The 13,440-nt window shown below is 38.2% G+C and overlaps 3 protein-coding genes and 1 non-coding gene across 7 annotated transcripts; 2 read left to right on the forward strand and 2 right to left on the reverse strand.

Annotated features, from left to right (window-relative positions):
- Positions 1 to 65: 65 nt before the first annotated feature.
- Positions 66 to 1,610, reverse strand: LOC106408199 (uncharacterized protein At5g39570). Its single transcript, XM_013849013.3, has 2 exons — positions 804 to 1,610; positions 66 to 594 (listed from the first exon to the last, which is right to left on the reverse strand). Exons 1-2 carry the CDS (start codon positions 1,275 to 1,277, stop codon positions 253 to 255), a joined length of 816 nt encoding a protein of 271 aa, XP_013704467.3. The 5' UTR covers positions 1,278 to 1,610; the 3' UTR covers positions 66 to 252.
- An 83-nt stretch (positions 1,611 to 1,693) lies between these two features.
- On the forward strand, positions 1,694 to 3,719 carry LOC106410819 (pectinesterase 31). Its single transcript, XM_013851433.3, has 6 exons — positions 1,694 to 2,158; positions 2,234 to 2,338; positions 2,584 to 2,661; positions 2,890 to 3,077; positions 3,155 to 3,328; positions 3,427 to 3,719. Exons 1-6 carry the CDS (start codon positions 1,913 to 1,915, stop codon positions 3,587 to 3,589), a joined length of 954 nt encoding a protein of 317 aa, XP_013706887.1. The 5' UTR covers positions 1,694 to 1,912; the 3' UTR covers positions 3,590 to 3,719.
- A 128-nt stretch (positions 3,720 to 3,847) lies between these two features.
- On the forward strand, positions 3,848 to 3,919 carry TRNAP-AGG. Its single transcript has one exon. It is a non-coding gene; the product is annotated as a tRNA-Pro (tRNA).
- Positions 3,920 to 4,264: 345 nt separating this feature from the next.
- Positions 4,265 to 5,371, reverse strand: LOC106407342 (kxDL motif-containing protein 1). 4 transcript variants are annotated; one of them, XM_048762165.1, is made up of 5 exons: positions 4,941 to 5,273; positions 4,709 to 4,861; positions 4,502 to 4,631; positions 4,450 to 4,470; positions 4,265 to 4,396 (listed from the first exon to the last, which is right to left on the reverse strand). In XM_048762165.1, the coding sequence occupies exons 1-3, from the start codon at positions 5,042 to 5,044 to the stop codon at positions 4,529 to 4,531; spliced, it is 360 nt and encodes a 119-aa protein (XP_048618122.1). In that variant the 5' UTR covers positions 5,045 to 5,273; the 3' UTR covers positions 4,265 to 4,396; positions 4,450 to 4,470; positions 4,502 to 4,528. The 4 variants fall into 4 exon arrangements, with proteins under 4 accessions (XP_048618122.1, XP_048618121.1, XP_013703649.1 ...); XM_048762164.1 differs by having other exon boundaries at positions 4,265 to 4,400; positions 4,454 to 4,470; positions 4,941 to 5,272; XM_013848195.3 differs by having other exon boundaries at positions 4,265 to 4,631; positions 4,941 to 5,066; positions 5,217 to 5,371.
- Positions 5,372 to 13,440: the final 8,069 nt, after the last annotated feature.

A 13,440-nucleotide genomic window follows, 5' to 3' on the forward strand; every position in this document is an offset into this window, starting at 1 on the left:
GACCAAAGGAATAAGATCCTCTTGTAGGCCATTGGTGTTGGGAATGTAATAGCCAGAGACTCTCGTACACCAAAATATATCACTAGAAAACTCATAATGCATAATTTCATGTCTTATAGAAGATAGCACAAATGGGAAACCACAAACAAAACAACAATTGAAATGAACTTAGAGAAAAGTGTGCGTGGGGTTACTTAATTAGTGACTAAAAAGCTTGAGAGATGCAATCCTTATATAGGAAGAAGGGGGTTTCTAGTCATCGTATTCACGATGTCCCTTGTGATGCTTATCCTTCTTATTCTTCTTCTTGTCATCATCACTACCATAATGGTCCTTCTTCTTCTTGTCATCATAATGGTCCTTTTTCTTCTTCTTGTCATCATCACTACCATGATGATAGTCCTTTTTCTTTTTCTTCTCATCATCACTACCATGATAGTCCTTCTTCTTCTTTTTATCATCATAATCATCATGATGGTCCTTGTTCTTGTTCTTCTTCTTCTTCTCATCATCGCCAGAGTTATAGCCATCTTTCTTCTTATCCTTCTTCTTCTCCTTCATCTTGTTCTTCTCATCATCACAGTCCTTGCCACTCTGCAACATATAAATAAAAATTGGAGCCAAAGTTGGTTCAAATTTACAACATTAGTTAACCAACCATAATTCAGAAATGTTGTTGCAAGAAAAGTAACTCAATCCAAAGACAGAAACTTTCAAAAGGATGTTCTTAATTTGAGACCAAGATCCAATCAATGAAACACTAAAAGGGAAGCACTTTATTAAATGAAATTGATCAAACTTACGTCTTTTTTGTGGCTCTCTTTCTTATCACCATCTTCATCCTTGCGATGGCCATACCCAGATCCGTGCTCCGGTTCAGGTTTCCGGCCATACTCAACCTCCGTTCTTCCGCCATAACCACCAGACTCAGGCCTCCGTCCGTACTCGACCTCCGTCCTCCCGGAATCAGGTTTCCGGCCAAAGTCAGATCCAGATCCTCCTTGACCTCCGGGTCGGGTCTTGGGTCGGGCGTAGCTGCTGTACTCGGTGTTGAGAGCCTGGTCGCCGTAAGCAGCGGGCTCTTTGCTGGAAGAAAACACGGGTCGCTGGTACTCGAAAGCTTCGCCGGAGCGAGAGGAGAGAGGGTAGCAAGTCTCGTCGGAAGGAGGGACTGAGCGGCCGTACGTCACGGTGATGTCATAGCCTCCGCTATACGGCGTCGGATCGTAGTCGTTGAAGTCGTCCACGTCATCTTCGTTGTTGGTGTAGTACGGCATCTCGTCTCAGATTTGATCTCTCTCTCTCTCTCTCTCTCTCTCTCTCTCTCTCTCTCTCTCTCTCTCTATTACACGAAACCTAACTAACTTGTAAAACAGATCTCTCACATTGGTTGCTCAGTTTGTTATCCCCCTGTTTACTTGGCGACCACTACGCGCGGGAAAAGTCAATGCTGCCACGTAGCTTTTATCTTTGTTGTCTTAGTCAACGTATCGATGTGGCAGGACCGGTCAGGTCGGTCCGCAAACCATACTGTATACTCTTTCTTACCGACAATCTTGAACCTCTTATTACAAGAACCTTTTTGGCTAAAGATTCCCCTTTCAAACTACGGAGTGAATTTACAAATAATTGTAAGTACAGGGATGTTTTAGTAATAAAAAATAATTAACCTCATTAATAGATGAAAAAGAAGACGAAAGGACGAAGAACTAAAAAAAAAAAAAGAAACAGGACACAGATGGTGATCGAACAATACGACACCTTTAAGCCGAGTTAAAAGCATCTCCCTTTTCACCAATCGAACAAAAACCCACCAAGATTCTGCCGCAAATCGACGCAACTAGATTATTTTTAGACACCATTACTAGGTTTTGGTCACTAGATAGAGAGAGAGAGATAAGAAAGGGAGAGGATGGCGACGGCTCGAGTGGTGTTGGTTGCGCAGGATGGTACGGGCGATTACCGCTCCGTTCAGGACGCAATTGACTCGGTTCCTCTAGGAAACACTTGTCGTACTGTCATCCGCATCTCGCCGGGGATCTACCGGCAGCCGGTGTACGTGCCCAAGAGGAAAAACTTCATCACTTTTGCCGGTATCTCCCCGGAAATCACCGTTCTCACTTGGAACAATACGGCTTCCAAGATTGAGCATCACCAGGTTTATCTGAAAAACCTTGCTATTCTTAGCCGCACGTGAATCACTCTGATGGTTTGTTTGTTTGTTTGTCTCAAGGCATCTAGGGTCATAGGGACGGGAACGTTTGGATGCGGGAGTGTTATTGTTGAAGGTGAAGACTTTATTGCTGAGAACGTTACTTTTGAGAACTCTTCTCCTGAGGTAAATGTTTAAAGTCTGTTACTTTTTCATATATATTTTATAATTAGAGAATCTCTCAGGTTTAGACAAAGGTTACAACTTGTTTCATCAGTTCTGTCTAGTAGGACTGTCTTGTTAACACTCTTCTGCTATTAGATTTGAACTAGGCTTATCTTTCTCATATCGATTACATTTGATAATGCTTACTGTGTAAATGAAGTTATACTAGTTAGTGTTTTTTTGACCTTCGTACTTTTTATGTATAGGGATCAGGGCAAGCTGTGGCGATAAGAGTCACTGCAGACCGCTGTGCCTTCTATAATTGCCGGTTTCTCGGCTGGCAGGTTTGTTTAAGCTGTCTTTTTATGAAGTTGTGTGTTGGTTGTTCATAGTTCTTCAGGTCTCTTCAATGTATTGTTGTGGTTTTTTCTTTTTTTTTGACAAGTTAATCGACTTGCTGCAAATAGAATTATATATTGGAATTGATGTTCTTGTTAAGTTTAGATAGATTAAAATGAAAGTATGTTTATCCAATCCTCTTTTAGCTTATGGAAAACATTTTATTTATGCAGGATACATTGTATTTGCATCATGGGAAACAGTATCTGAAAGACTGCTACGTCGAGGGCAGCGTGGACTTCATATTTGGAAACAGCACAGCACTCTTGGAACACTGCCATATCCACTGCAAGTCTCAGGGTTTCATAACAGCACAAAGCCGCAAAACGTCTCAGGAATCTACTGGTTACGTTTTCCTAAGGTCTGCTTTTGTTGCACATATCTCCTAAACGGTTAGTTTTTTCCAATGAAAACTCAGCTTCCACATACTTGTTGCAGATGTGTGATCACAGGGAATGGTCAGTGCGGGTATATGTATCTCGGAAGGCCATGGGGACCATTTGGGAGGGTGGTCCTTGCATACACTTATATGGATGCATGCATCAGAAACGTTGGTTGGCATAACTGGGGAAACGCAGAGAATGAGAGAAGTGCTTGCTTTTATGAGTACAGGTACCTCATCTTGAGATCTCTTTACTATAGCAAGTGGTTAATCAAGAAACAAAGGGTTGATGATATTTGATACTATTTTCTGGATGTGAAAACCTCAGGTGCTTTGGTCCGGGCAGCTGCTCGTCTGGACGTGTTACGTGGTCCAGAGAACTGATGGATGAAGAAGCTGGACACTTTCTGCACCATAGTTTTGTGGATCCAAATCAGGACCGGCCATGGTTGTGTCTGAGAATGGGAGTGAAGACACCATATTCTGCGTAGAGTACTTGAATAAATGTTGTCACTGAGGCGTTGAATAACAAAGGATTATGAAGAACCACCTACTTGTAAACCAATTGCTCAACTTGGTATTATCTTTGTCCTATTAATAAGATGCCAAAGTCTCAGTTGATTTGTACTGTGCCCCTTATTTCTTCTCGTTAAGCGTTGTTGCCTGTGCAATAGCCCATAGATTAAACGTTCTCAGTTTTGTATAGTTTAATTCAGTTTATTTGATATACGGTATAAATTCTGCCAAATGGGCGTTTGGTCTAGTGGTATGATTCTCGCTTAGGGTGCGAGAGGTCCCGAGTTCAATTCTCGGAACGCCCCAACTTTTTTTTTTTTTCTGTTTTTTTTTTGTAGAATATTTGTTACTCTCTGTTTTTTCTTCTCACAAATCAACTTTTTGTTTTTTTTTCTGTCTAACTCTTACCCACTGTGATTCAGATTCTTAATTATCACTTAACGGATTTTGATGAATTTGGTGGAGAACACGAAGCAAAAGGTTAACATGAGCTTCATCTGACAAAATCTAAACTATAGCACTGCCATTGACCAGAGTAACTGTGTTTAGAAGAGTCGCAAGAAAATAAGCAGTGAAATACACTCGCGAGAAGGAGACGAAAACGTACAAGATAACACAACACACATGAGTTGTTGAGCAACATGGATAGATGTAGAAGCAGAGGCTTTATTCATCTGGTGATTTTGAAATACAAGATAAAGATAATGGCGAGGAAATAATAATACTTCACTTAACAAGACCAGTTTTGAATTAGTTTTGCTGTTAGGTTCTTAATATCTAAGGAGTCAGGACACGCATCGGGGTACTTTACATGATAAAGGTAATGAAAAACGAGGAGTTCTCTGTCAAGAAGCAACAAAGAGAAAAAGGTGATTCTTTCGTCATACCCAATCTGAGTACTGTGAATGCTTTAGTTACTGAGGCAGCTCGAGATCGGGTCTTCGATCAAAAGCATCACTGGTGGACTCATCAGGAAATGCGTCTGGATACGTAGCCATAATCTTACTTTTGATGCTCCTGAAACATGGGAGAGGACTTGTGAGCGAGAGCCTTTGTAAGAAATTAAAAAAAAAAGTCCTTGGAGGAGTCATAACCTTAGTTTCAAGAAGATGTAATCAAGATCAGCTTTCATGGATTTCAAAAGACGAGTGTTTCTAGAGAACTCCAAGGACACATCAGCGAAGCAATTCTCAGCAAAGTCGTTGTAATGGGAGAGAACTGCATTGCTATCCTGTAGCCTCCCCAATCTACCCAAGCAAGCAATGAAAAATCAAATAATCATCATTTCCAAAAAAAAAAAAAAAAAAAACTATTATAATAACATACATGAGGTGCTGCAAGTGTCTGAGAGAGTTGAGATCATGTGCATTAACAAGAGTTTTGAATTCTTCAGAGACTTGTTGCGAAGCTTCTCTTATTGGTTCTTCCATCGTCTCGTCTCTCTCGCGACTCCTGAATCAGAGTTTTGATATTCAAAGTCTCCCAGGAATCAAAACGTTCGAGAACTTTCTTTCAAATAGATTAAACGATGATATCTAAATCGAAACTCTGAATTGCAATCGAGTACAGTATCAAACGAACTCGAATACGGAATCGGCTCACCTTGTTCTACCCAGCGATCGAAGCAAGTGCGAGATTTGTTGTACAACTCTTGTTTTCTGCTAGGGATTTGATTTGATTCGGTTTCTATCGAAAAGGTTTACAACTCGGTTCTATCCGGTTCGGTTTTGATTATTCAAATTTCCGGTTCGAAATCTCCCTTATGGCAACATCTATCTATTATATTAAAACAGAAAGATGACCTATGGTCCAAATATTTTAATATAATTATTAAAACTTCTTATTAATCACTTTTGAAAAATATTATACAAAAAAACGCAAATATGACTAAAAACACAAATATTTATTCTTTTAAAACAACAGTGTGATCAATTGATAAAAGTAGGATCCAACTATTATTTCAAGAATCTATATATATTCTATTATAACAGGAACATGTCCTATTGATATAGTTATGGTCCAACTATTTTAATACAATTATTAAAACTTTTTATTAATCACTTAAGAGAAATATTATAAAAAAACACAAATATGACTAAAAACACAAATATCTATTCTATTAAAACACCAGTATGACCAATTGATAAACGTAGGGTCCAACTATTATTTCAACAATCTATTTTATTAAAACAGGAACATGACCTATTGATATAAGTATGATCTAACTATTTTAATACAATTATTAAAACCTCTTATTAATCATTTAAAAGAAATATTATACAAAAAATACAAATATGACTAAAAACACAAATATAAAAATTAAATTAAAAAAAAAATATATAAAACAAAAAATACCCTCCCTTTTAAGAGCGGGTCAAAATCTAGTCCATTATATTAAAACAACAATGACCAATTGATAAAGGTAGAGTCTAACTTATTTTTTTAATTATATCTAAATAGTTATTTAAATATCATATAACCTCCTTCTAAATGTAACTGCCTCTACATAATTTTAGTTTTGGATTAATTAGTAATTACCCATTATGTGGACCATCTTATATATTAAAACAGAAATCACAACTTTGATTCATGTGTGATTTTTTTTAAAAATGGACCTAATGGATATATTCCTAGAAAGTCATATAATGACGAGTCAAAATCTATTCCATATTATTAAAACAACAGTGACCAATTGATAAAAGTAGGATATAACTTATTTTTTAATTATATCTAAATAGTTATCTAAATATCATATAACCGCCTTCTAAATATAACTGCCTCTACATAATTTTAGTTTTGGATTTATTAGTAACTACCCATTATGTGGGCCATCATTACTTGCGTTAATAAAACTTACATTCTATACTGCTAGAATCTTATTGTAACTTTCTCCCTCTTTAGTTCCAATATTTTCCCACCCACTTCCATCAAATCTCTAAGAACATTTGAAAAGATGTAACCTCAATTTTGTAATAATTAAAAAAACTCATAGGCTATTGGTCAAATCAATTAGGTAGTTAATTAGTCATACGTGTCAGTCTCACACTGAAATTGAAAAACATGTTGGTCTAATTCGATTTTTATATCTCACTAGAAACATTTAATATCAGCTATATGATATCATATGATATTAACAAAAGCAAGGTGGCTACTTATTATATATTATTTCATTAAATAAAACCTATGGAATTAACTAATGTGATTATGATATATATAGTAATTAATGATTTTAAATAATGAAGATTTGCTAATAATCTGTATGCTTTCAATCATTTTTATTTAATTTTTTACTATTAAAATAAATTACACAATTACATTAATCATATATTAAAATTTTAGATTTTTTTTGTAAATGTTGTATTTTGAATTTTTCAAAACGAGTATAAATTACTAAAACTGTTAAAAGTCTCACATACACTTTTGTGATCAATGTTTAAATTTTTTTTCTATAATAAAATACAATGATAATAAAATCATATATATAAATAATTTTATTTTAATAGGTATTTATGTTAATATATATATACTTCATATCGTTTAAATTTAATTATATATCATATACGATAGATAAGATTGATTGATTGTTTTGATTTATTTATTTTAAAATGATTGTGAATAAACAAGAGCGGTCATTTGATTTATATGTGCAATCCAATTTATTACATAATACTAACTGATTTCTTAGTTATTTAATATATAATTATTATTTTATTATTTCATAATATGCAGAAAAATATAAAATAAATATTTATTATGCACAAGACGCATATATTAACCTAAGTATGTATCTCTTTAATAATTTTGAATCTTAAACATTTTCTAAATTTCATACGATATTTCTTAAATAATTTTTATATAAATTTACCCTGCGCAAGGTGCAGGTTTTATAAGAGTTTTTACTCTTATCAGTCTGTAAGAACGGACGATTCTATCTTTTCTAAGGCTATCCACTTCAGCATAGTGGTTCCCAGGAGAAAAAATATATTTATATAATAGAAAAAAAGGAAGAATCGATCTTCTTTGCATCCTCTCTTCCACGGTTATCTCCATCACCGCCGCAGTTACTATCGCCGTCCTTGCTAACGTTTAAGGAATCGTACGGTTGTGGGAGATCTCGCTAAACACTTGGATCTCGACAAAACCTTGAGTGCCTCAAAGCAGATCGGAGATCTATTCAGCCCGGATAAATGGAGAGAAAAGGAAGAAGGAGATGATGATTGTTGAGAAAGATATTGAACTGTTGTGTTTTATTCATATTGTTCTCAACCATATATATACAACGAGGAAACCTTGGCTCCTATCACAATTAGGAAACAACACCGTACTTATCTGATCTAAGATTGAGACAAATCAATCATTATCTATAAGCACAATATTAAAACAATACACATGTTTATCTCCAATACTCCCCTCAAGTTGGAGTGTGGAGGTTCCGAACGCCCAACTTGGACAACAAGGTACTAAACTGAGCACGTCCCAGCGCCTTTGTCAAAATGTCTGCAATCTGTTCAGTAGTGCGAACATGATGAAGATCGATGAGACCAGCTTTTACTGCATCACGTACAGAATGACAATCATTTTTCGATATGTTTTGTACGCTCATGAAATACATGATTAGTAGCTATATGAATCGCAGCCTTGCTATCACAAAAGAAACGTGTGGGCTTCTTCTGTTCAACATCCAACCCTTTTAACAACTTGCGAAGCCACTTAGCTTCACGTAGACCAACTGCCATGCACCGATACTCTGCTTCAGCTGAAGAGTGTGAAACAGTTTTCTGCTTCTTAGTCTTCCAAGAGATAGGAGAGTCACCCAACATTACAACAAACGCACTAAGAGATCGTCTTGTTAAAGGACATGAAGACCAGTCAGAGTCGCAAAACACAGTAAGAGACAGGTCTGAGCTCGAACTGAGAAAGATTCCCTGACCCAATGTTCCTTTGAGAAAGCGAACCACCCGGAGAGCTGCTTGCCAATGAGCCTCTTTGGGCTTCTTCATGAACTGCGCTAGCACATGAACAGAGTAACTTAACTTCGGTCTAGTGTGTGTAAGATAAATAAGACGGCCCATCAAGCGACGATAGGGTTTTGGATCAGACATAAGCGGACTATTAACTAACGCCAGACCATGATTCTGTTCAAGTGGAGTAGCAGCAGGTTTAGAACCGAGATTTCCTGTGTCAGTCACGATATCCATTGCATATTTTCGTTGCGACAGAAACATTCCTTCAGGCCCTCTACTTACTTCAATGCCAAGAAAGTACTTCAACTTGCCCAAGTCTTTCATCGAAAAACACTTACTCAAATACTCTTTAAACTTCACAATCATGTGACTATGATTACCACAGATGATCAAGTCATCTACATAGATGAGCACACGGATCTCAACTCCCTTTCGGGTGTAGGAGAAGAGTGAATAATCATCATACGACTGAATGAAGCCAAATTTGACCAATGCATCCGACAATTTTTTAAACCAACAGTGCGGAGCCTGCTTGAGTCCATACAACGACTTGCGAAGCCGACACACCTTGTTAGGGTGAGTATGACGAAATCCTGGTGGAAACAACATATAAACCTCCTCCTCGAGATCTCCATGGAGAAAGGCATTGTTAACGTCCATTTGATAGACTTCCCATTGCTTTGAAGCCGCAATCTTTAGCAGTGTTCGACCAGTTGTGAGCTTAACGACAGGAGCAAACGTCTCACTGTAATCTTCTCCAGCGATTTGTTTATTACCACATCCAACAACACGTGCTTTGTATCTCCGTATACTCCCATCGGCATTATATTTAATCTTGTACACCCAAAGACTACCAATAGCGACCTTTCCTGGTGGTAAGTCGACGATATCCCATGTGTGCTGATCTTCCAGCGCAACAACTTCAACAGTCATAGCATCATCCCACACTTTGATGCCCACAGCTTCTTTAAAGTGCTTAGGTTCTTTGGCTGCTGTTACATTAGCCAAAACGCACGATGGTCTGGAGAAAAGTTAGAGTCAGAGATATAGTTGGTCAAGGGGTAAAGTGAGTTACCTTGGACCGAGACTGAGGACTGAAGAGTGAGAACGTGGGGGGTTTTTGACGGCATACTGACCAGTGCCTTTGCCTCTGCATTGTAGGTGATATAGTCCTTCAATTTTACTGACGGTACATGAGGTCGAAGACCACGACCAAGAGGCGCACTGGATGACTGTGGAGATGGTTCTAAAACAGTACCTATTCCCTGCAACTCTGCAGTTTGTTGTGGAGGAACATCAGGTTCAGTGTTAACCACAGTTTCAGCTACACTTTGAGGAGTTTCTTGTACAACACGATTCTCATTAAATTCCACTATTTCCTCTGTTTCATCAGACGGATCGGATTCAGTCACTTTTATACTCCCCCTTACGGCAACAGGCATAGCTGAGTCCCAATCTTCGTCAACTCCCTCAACTGGTAGAGTAGGCGATGATACAGAAGTCCCACCACATGCGTAAGGAAACACGTCCTCACGAAAGACCACATCTCGCAACACTAGGAACTCCTCACGATCCATATCATAGACTTTATATCCCTTTTTACCAAAAGGATAGCCAACGAACACACATACACGACTTCTCTCGCCAAATTTGTCTTTGTCACGAGATACCCGATGAGTATAGCAAGCCGAACCAAACACTCGCAACTGAGACAAATCAGGTTTACTTCCATGAAGAACCTCATACGGGGAACGCCCTTTTAGAACTGATGTTGGAGTTCGGTTTATGAGGTAAGCCGCAGTTAAAACTGCTTCTCCCCAAAATTTCACCGACATACTTGCCTGAAACAACAGGGCTCGTGAGACATTTAGTATATGTCTATGTTTCCGCTCAACGCGACCGTTTTGTTGCGGTGTACCAACACATGAGTTTTGATGAATCATTCCATGCTCACGAAAGTAGGAGGATAGACACATAAACTCTGTCCCATTGTCGCTCCTAACAGTCCTGGCAGTGTTTCCAAACTGCTTATCAGTATAAGCGAAAAAATTTATCAAAACACCACGAACTTCTGACTTTTCAAGCAACAAGTACGTCCAGACTGCTCGTGAGAAGTCGTCTACAATTGTTAGGAAATAAACAGCACCACAAGATGATGGAGCACGATAGGGTCCCCATACATCAACATGAATTAATGAAAAACAACCGTCTGTTTTCTTAATACTGTCTGGAAAAACCTCTCTAGTCTGTTTAGCTCGAAAACAAATGTCACAAGAACTAGAGCTAACAGAAGTAGAAGAAAACATAGGTAAAGCTGAAACAACTGAAAAACTAGGATGTCCCAAGCGTTGATGCCACAAAGTCTGATCCATTGCAGCACTGACCGTGTGAATCTTCGCAGTAGCAACATCCGTCAAATAATAAACCCCACCACGTTCTTCACCGGTTCTAATCAGAGTCCTCGAGAAACGGTCCTGTAAAACACAAATTGTATCAGTAAAGGTAGCCAAACAACTCGTCTGTTTCAAGATTTTGGAAACCGAAATAAGAGTGCAATTCAGTGAAGGCACATAGAGGACATTCGTTAACGAAATTTTCTCTGAGAGTGGAAACCTCCCCATACTCAAAGCAAACGTTCTGCTACCATCAGCAAAACCCACCGAACTCGGTGGTATAGACACAATGTCTGTTAACAAGGAAAGTTGTCCTGTCATATGATGAGACGCTCATGTGTCTAGTATTACATCACCAAATTTATTCTTACCAGACAATTTATCTGAACTCGACTTTTCTTGAATCATCTGAGACAAAGCCTTCCACTGATCTTGAGTGAATTCTCGTAGCATGTGCTGCAGTAGCCTGACTTCTTCCACGTCCAAAACCATTATTTGCACCTCTACCACCTCGGCCTCTACCTCTGCCTGATCCACCACGTTCTGCTTGTTCATTCCACCACTCTGGAAAGCCATTCAGAGACCAACAATCCTTCTTTTCATGACCAGAACGGCCACAGTGAGAACAGTTTACACCACGATCCCTACCACGAAGTATAGAATCGTTTTTCATGCTGACCTGACTTTCAATTTGAGAAGACATCTCACCTTGTCGAGCAACAAACCCAACTGCATCCTGTTGTTGTTCACGCCCACGAGAAGCCAAAAGCCTCTGTTCTTCTCTGATTACTTTGGAGTATACTTCACCAATGGTTGGCAGCGGATCCATCCCAATAAGTGTAGTACACAACCCACCATACTGTGAATCATCAAGACCCATCAAAAACTGATGCACCTTGTCATCTTCTCTTTCTTTCGAAATCTCTAACGCGACACCACAAGTACACATTGGCAGTGGTCTGTAAATCGCATACTCTTCCCATAACGTACACAAACGACCATAATATTCAAGCACGCTTTGCCCATCTTGACGACACGAAGCTAGATGAGACTTGAGTTGATGAATTCTCACTTTGTTACCGACAGAAAACCTTTGCTTCAATTCAGACCAGAGCTGACTCGCATCTGAGATGAACGACACCGAAGCCTTGACTTTGGTCTCAATTGACGAACGTATCCAACCTATAATCATTGAGTTCACTGCAACCCAACTCTCGTAGTCAGAACTTTCCAATGACGGTTTCTTCAGAGTTCCATTAATGAAACCTGTTTTTCGTTTGGCTTGAAGTGCGTTCAGCATCTCGTTCGCCCACTGATTATAATTATCTCCATTCAACATGACTGAAGTAATCACGGACCCTGGATTATCGGATCCATACAACTTATATGGTGACAAAGAGGCTGACTCAGACAGAGTTTTTACGACCACACCAGTCGTATCTTCCTTAGTTTTGGAATTCTCGTCTGCCATTGATACCGACCAACTTTGTTCAAACTATGAACAAATAAGAAAACTGATAACTTTATTTGTGATTTTTAGAAAGATCTAAGCTCTGATACCATGTAGAGAAAGATATTGAACTGTTGTGTTTTATTCATATTGTTCTCAACCATATATATACAACGAGGAAACCTTGACTCCTATCACAATTAGAAAACAACACCGTACTTATCTGATCTAAGATTGAGACAAATCAATCATTATCTATAAGCACAATATTAAAAAAATACACATGTTTATCTCCAATAATGATCCTTGAGAAAGAAGAAAATGAAGAGAGGGAGACGGAGAGGAAAGATGATCGGAGATATTTACTAGAGAAGTGAGTGTTAGGGGAGTTGGAGTTAACGCCATTGTTGTTGTTGCTGGAAGGAAGCTTTGGTCACAGTGATTTGATCTTCCAGCGGAAACATCTATGAGAGAAGAATTGAGTTGCCCATAAACGATGGATTCCACTCATGCCATGATTGCCCAAGTTTGGAAAGACCAGACGCCACATGTTCGGTTAGATCTGATTTCTAAGTTTGGACTTTGTAGTTTCGGGAATACGTCTGCTAATCATTTTTAGCTAGCCGTGGTCTGTGTGATGGGGATTAGTCATTAGTTAGTCAAAGTTCAAGCATCTGACATTTTTAATATAATACTACTATATATTAATCCTGTTGTACAGATTATTCTTAAATTGGTCAAACGTACTTGAACCAACCACTTATCACATCTCAGAAGAGCATAGGGTATAGTAGTTTTTTAACAGTGAGAAAAACATGTATTGTTTGAGAGTAAAGATTCTGTAATTTTCTGTTGATTTTTATTTATCTTTGTTCTTCTGTATGTCAAAGTTCAAGCATCAAAATTTTAGTTTATTTTGAAATTATTATTTGTTATTTCCTAGGAGAATAGCTACAGAAGCCTACAAAGCAATGATGCTTTAAAGGTTCTTGGTTCAGAGAGTCAAAATCTGTCTTGAA

Source organism: Brassica napus, chromosome C7 (assembly GCF_020379485.1).
Source record: "Brassica napus cultivar Da-Ae chromosome C7, Da-Ae, whole genome shotgun sequence".
In the NCBI taxonomy this organism is placed as follows: Eukaryota; Viridiplantae; Streptophyta; class Magnoliopsida; order Brassicales; family Brassicaceae; genus Brassica; species Brassica napus.

Bases quoted from the DNA above. Each gene is read 5' to 3' on its own strand.
- LOC106408199 (XM_013849013.3), bottom strand. From the start codon at position 1,277: ATGCCGTACTACACCAACAACGAAGATGACGTGGACGACTTCAACGAC. The intron at 595-803 runs GTAAGTTTGATC...TATATGTTGCAG, and splicing joins AAGAGAGCCACAAAAAAGAC to AGTGGCAAGGACTGTGATGA.
- LOC106410819 (XM_013851433.3), top strand. From the start codon at position 1,913: ATGGCGACGGCTCGAGTGGTGTTGGTTGCGCAGGATGGTACGGGCGAT. The intron at 2,159-2,233 runs GTTTATCTGAAA...GTTTGTCTCAAG, and splicing joins CCAAGATTGAGCATCACCAG to GCATCTAGGGTCATAGGGAC. The intron at 2,662-2,889 runs GTTTGTTTAAGC...TTATTTATGCAG, and splicing joins GCCGGTTTCTCGGCTGGCAG to GATACATTGTATTTGCATCA.
- LOC106407342 (XM_013848195.3), bottom strand. From the start codon at position 5,044: ATGGAAGAACCAATAAGAGAAGCTTCGCAACAAGTCTCTGAAGAATTC. The intron at 4,862-4,940 runs GTATGTTATTAT...TTGCTTGGGTAG, and splicing joins AGACACTTGCAGCACCTCAT to ATTGGGGAGGCTACAGGATA. The intron at 4,632-4,708 runs GTTATGACTCCT...CCCATGTTTCAG, and splicing joins TACATCTTCTTGAAACTAAG to GAGCATCAAAAGTAAGATTA.